The sequence below is a fragment of the Phascolarctos cinereus genome, unplaced genomic scaffold (assembly GCF_003287225.1).
Source record: "Phascolarctos cinereus isolate Bilbo 61053 unplaced genomic scaffold, phaCin_HiC Scaffold_726;HRSCAF=1367, whole genome shotgun sequence".
NCBI lineage: Eukaryota > Metazoa > Chordata > Mammalia > Diprotodontia > Phascolarctidae > Phascolarctos > Phascolarctos cinereus.
Window position 1 is genome coordinate 353,092,901 of NW_027556098.1, and position 4,501 is coordinate 353,097,401.

At 38.8% G+C, this 4,501-nt stretch overlaps 1 protein-coding gene across 1 annotated transcript; it reads left to right on the top strand.

The window, feature by feature from the left end:
• The first annotated feature begins 672 nt into the window (after positions 1 to 672).
• LOC110200584 (olfactory receptor 56A3-like) lies at positions 673 to 1,617 on the top strand. Its single transcript, XM_020975949.2, has one exon. The coding sequence runs from the start codon at positions 673 to 675 to the stop codon at positions 1,615 to 1,617; it is 945 nt and encodes a 314-aa protein (XP_020831608.1).
• The last annotated feature ends 2,884 nt before the right edge of the window (positions 1,618 to 4,501 follow it).

Here is a 4,501-nt window from a genome sequence, read left to right on the forward strand (position 1 = left end):
AGTTCACTTTTTTTTTTAGAATTTTTCAATTGTTAGAAAGTTCTTCCTTGTGTAGAGCCTAAATCTGCTTCTCTGATTAATTATGTTGTCTCCATTATTCATTTGAACTACAAGATAAAATATTCATTTTCTCCATGGATTCATGTCATGTATACTTTGGCAACTATTTTTTTCCCATGTCAGCGAAAATCAGGTCCAATTCCACCATTCTGCCCATTGTTTTTTATCCTTGTGAAGATCCCTTATTATAGATGTCTAACAATTGACATTTGTGTAGATAAAGTTCCATTGGAAATGAACTTATATTTTGACACACTTGGAATTGTAGAAAGTAGTTCTATATATGGTAGGAAATAGCACTGACAACTACATTTCAAACTAACTTTAAAATTCTTGAGTTGATGTCATCTGGTCATAATAATGTATGACTCTACAATCTGTCAAACTGACCTAAAAATATGTGGGTATTTTCCACTTTTGGTCTAACAACTTAGGTATGTGTAGGCTCAGAAAAACAATTACTCAGGCACAGGAAGTGTTAGCTGATGTGACTGAAGAGGGACAAGAGACCAAATAAATTAAGTGACAATAAAGAGGACTAATACCAGAATTAACAGTTTCCTTCTTTCATTTTCCCAAAGGACAAGTGTCTATCCCACCAGAGCTAATGCCATGATACTTTACAACGGGTCTTCCTCCACTGAGGTCTCTGAGTTCCTCCTGAACTGCTTCATCAGATCTCCAAGTTGGCAGCACTCACTCTCTCTCCCCTTAAGCCTGCTTTTCCTCCTGGCCATGGGTGCCAACGCCACACTCCTAATCACCATTAGGCTGGAAGCATCTTTGCACAAGCCCATGTACTACTTGCTCAGCTTCCTCTCCATACTGGATATGGTTCTCTGTCTCACAGTCATCCCCAAAGTCCTTCTTGTCTTTTGGTTTGACCTCAGACCCATCAGTTTCTCTGCCTGCTTCCTCCAAATGTTCATCATGAACAACTTTCTCCCGATGGAATCTTGCACCTTCTTAGTAATGGCATATGACCGCTATGTGGCCATATGCCACCCCCTACACTACCCATCTATCATCACTGATCAATTTGTGGTCAAAGCTAGCATCTTTATTGTGGCGCGGAACACCCTCCTCACTGCCCCAATTCCTATCCTTTCTGCCCGGCTCCATTACTGTGGGAATAACATCATCGAGAATTGTATTTGTGCCAACCTGTCAGTCTCCAAGCTCTCCTGTGACAATGTTATTCTCAATAAGATCTACCAGTTAATTGTAGCCTGGACTCTGCTGGGCTCTGATTTTATACTTATTTTCCTCTCCTATTCCTTCATTCTGAGAGCTGTGATGAAACTTAAGGCTAAAGGGGCTGCTGCCAAGGCCCTGAGCACATGTGGTTCCCACTTTATCCTCATTCTCTTTTTTAGCACCATCCTCCTGGTTTTCATCTTTACTCATATGGCCAAGAAAAAGGTTTCCCATGATGTTCCTGTCCTACTCAATGTCCTCCACCATGTAATCCCCGCTGCCCTTAACCCCATTGTCTATGGGGTGAGGACGAAAGAAATTAAACAAGGAATCTGGAGGTTACTGAGGAAGGGGCAATGAAATGTGTCTAACAGCAGGCTTCTCTCACTCAATTGGGATTAAATGCCTCGTGACTTGATAGTGAGATGGAAACTCTAGGCTCAATTCTATTTTACTGGTACCTTATAAATAGCAGTAAGGACTGACAGAACCTCCTCTCTCTGAAGACAGTTCATGCCAGTTCCCATGAGAAGGAATATCATATTTCTCCTTTCCCCAACCACTGTCAATACTACAGTTATTTCAAGGTCCTTCTGTCTCCTAAAGATTTAGCTGATGAGATTTGTGAAGGTGGGGAAAGGATTGACACAACTACAGAAGGTCCAAAATCCAGTTAGACAAGGCCATACACTATAGCAATATCTCTGAAAAATCACATCCCTTAGAAACTAAATCATCTGACTATAAATCACCAAGTCTTTTTAGTATTAGACAAATTTCCCCAGAGACAAAAGTTAATGATAGAATGGATTCAAAGTTGGTTGTAAACTTTGATGTTGCTGTCTGGAAACCATGGAAAGATCCCTACTTGTATGCACTGACTTAGGGCATCCTGCCCACAAATAGGACCTGAGAGATCCAGATAAAGTCAAGACTTTCAAGCATTTTGTATTACAGTTATCTATTTCATACTTTATTCTCCTCCTAGACTGTAAGCTCTACGTGGGCAGGAATCCTGTCTTATCTAAATTTTGCTGTCTGTCCTAGGAGCCTAGCACAGTACTTTGTGCATGCACTTAATACATATTTGTTGAATGAATGAAAAATGAGTGGGTTCCACTGATCCCACTTACTCTTTTCCTATCAATTGGGATATTGGAATCTCTGAGATTTGCTAAACCATCACATCCTTACCCATAAGCAATCAGTTGTAGGTTAGTTCTGTTGCCTATATCTGCTAGGTATATAGAATCACAGCTATGTATTTATAAAATAGGAACAACACCATTTTAGTAATATTTTAAAATGTATGCATTTTTAAACTATCCAGAAAAAAATGCTCAGGGATTTTTTTTTAATAGGAAAAAATGTCAGCTAAAGGATATATTGCCTTTGAGAAGCTGGTGGCTTCTAATTAGCAATCTGGCCTTGGAGTGTCAGTTTGAGATTTGGTAACTGTCTCTGACCACAGATATGGGAGGGAGATCATTATTAGATGGTTCCCACTTGAGGTGGCATGATTATTTGCCAGGGATATTTTGACTCCAAGATCTCTTCAAGATCTTCAGTTCTGTATCCCCAGAAAAATAAGACTAAAAAGCCAAGAAGAAGTTTTTACTATGCTAGGGATGAGTGGTTGCAGACTGTACAAACACTAAAGAGGTATTAAAAGAATATTTAACACCCATTAATAAAAAGATAGATTCTCTTCCTCAAGGTCCTGGACAGGTAGAAGAGCTGCAGTTTCTAATATTTAACAGCCTTTGACCCTGCAAAGTGACTTTGAAGAACAAGTAAAATTAAACTCATAGTTTTTAACCATAGGATAGAGATCCAGAAGGGGCCTTAATGGTCATCTAGTCTAATGTCTTCAGGTTACCAATGAAAAAGATGAGATCCAGAGAAGTTCAGAGATTTAGATCTTGGAAGAAATGAGTAGCAGAGTTGAGATCAGAACCTAGGTCCTTTGTTTTGAGGGCAGTTCTTTTTCCATTATATATAAGTGGCGTAGATAAGGGACAACATCAAATGCCTCTCCATAAACACACAAATGCAACTTTCTTGGTCAAAATAAAGGGACACCTTTCATTGATTTATCTTTTAACCTTACCTTTTTTCCACCTGGTTTTCCCTCTATTTCTCCCTTCCTGGGCTTTGTTCTCTCTTCCAACAAATGGCACTATGGGATAGATATGCAAAAGCAGACATAGAGGACCCAGAACTTCCAAACTTCACTGCTAGCATAATGACCATGACCTTCTGTACCTCTCAAGTTTTCAACAAGGTAATAACTCTACAATATATGTTGTGTTCAGTCTGGGCCATGACATTTTTGAAAAGGCATTGAAAAGCAGAAATAAGTGCCGAGGAAAGTAACCAGAGGGTTAAGGCCATCGAAAGTGATGTCATAAGAATATGATCAAAGGAACTTGCAATGTTTATCTTTGGGAAAAGTACACTTAAACAGGAGGGGAAGGAATGATTATTATCTTAAAAATGTGAAGTGTTATTTTCAAGAAAAGAGAATTGTCTTGCTTGGTCCTCAATGGAAAGAAGTTATGAGACAGCCTATTAAAGCCAAACATAAGTAATATCTTCCTAGTAATTAGAGTAACCCCAAAAAAGAAAAAAGAATGGATTATGCCAGGAGGTAATGAGGTTTGCATCAACCAAAGGACTTAAGTGAAATGTTGGATGATGACATGTCAGGAATGCCTTGGAAGGTTTTCATCCTTCATAATTAACCATATCACTCACCTGCTCAAAAACTTCCAGTAGCCCCCAACATTCTATCAAACAAAATACAAACTGCTTGACCTGACTTTCTAGACTTTCACAATATGATTCTATTCTACTGTTTTGTCCTTAATTCATGACATTCCCTTAATGTTCTATCTACTGCAAAATTGAATATTGTCTATGCCTGCACTCTCCTGCTTCCATGTAATAGGCACAATGCATCCTATGCTTAGAACTGCCTCCATTTCTATATCTACTTATTTATATTCTTCTTTCCTAGGTCATGTTTCTTCTTTCCTAGGTCATGTTTCATCCTTTCTTGACAACTCTCAAAGATTTTAACTGATATTTCCCTCCTTGAATTTCTTTGGACATTCTTTTTTACTTTTCCCAGAAATTCACTCATTTTCCACTTAAAAAATATTGAGTGTCCTCATCTCTCCCAGGCTGGGAGTTTAAGGGGTACCCATGGGGCTTGATCCCACTACTGATCAGCACATATACA

Coding starts and splice junctions, on each gene's coding strand:
- LOC110200584 (XM_020975949.2), top strand. CDS start 673: ATGATACTTTACAACGGGTCTTCCTCCACTGAGGTCTCTGAGTTCCTC.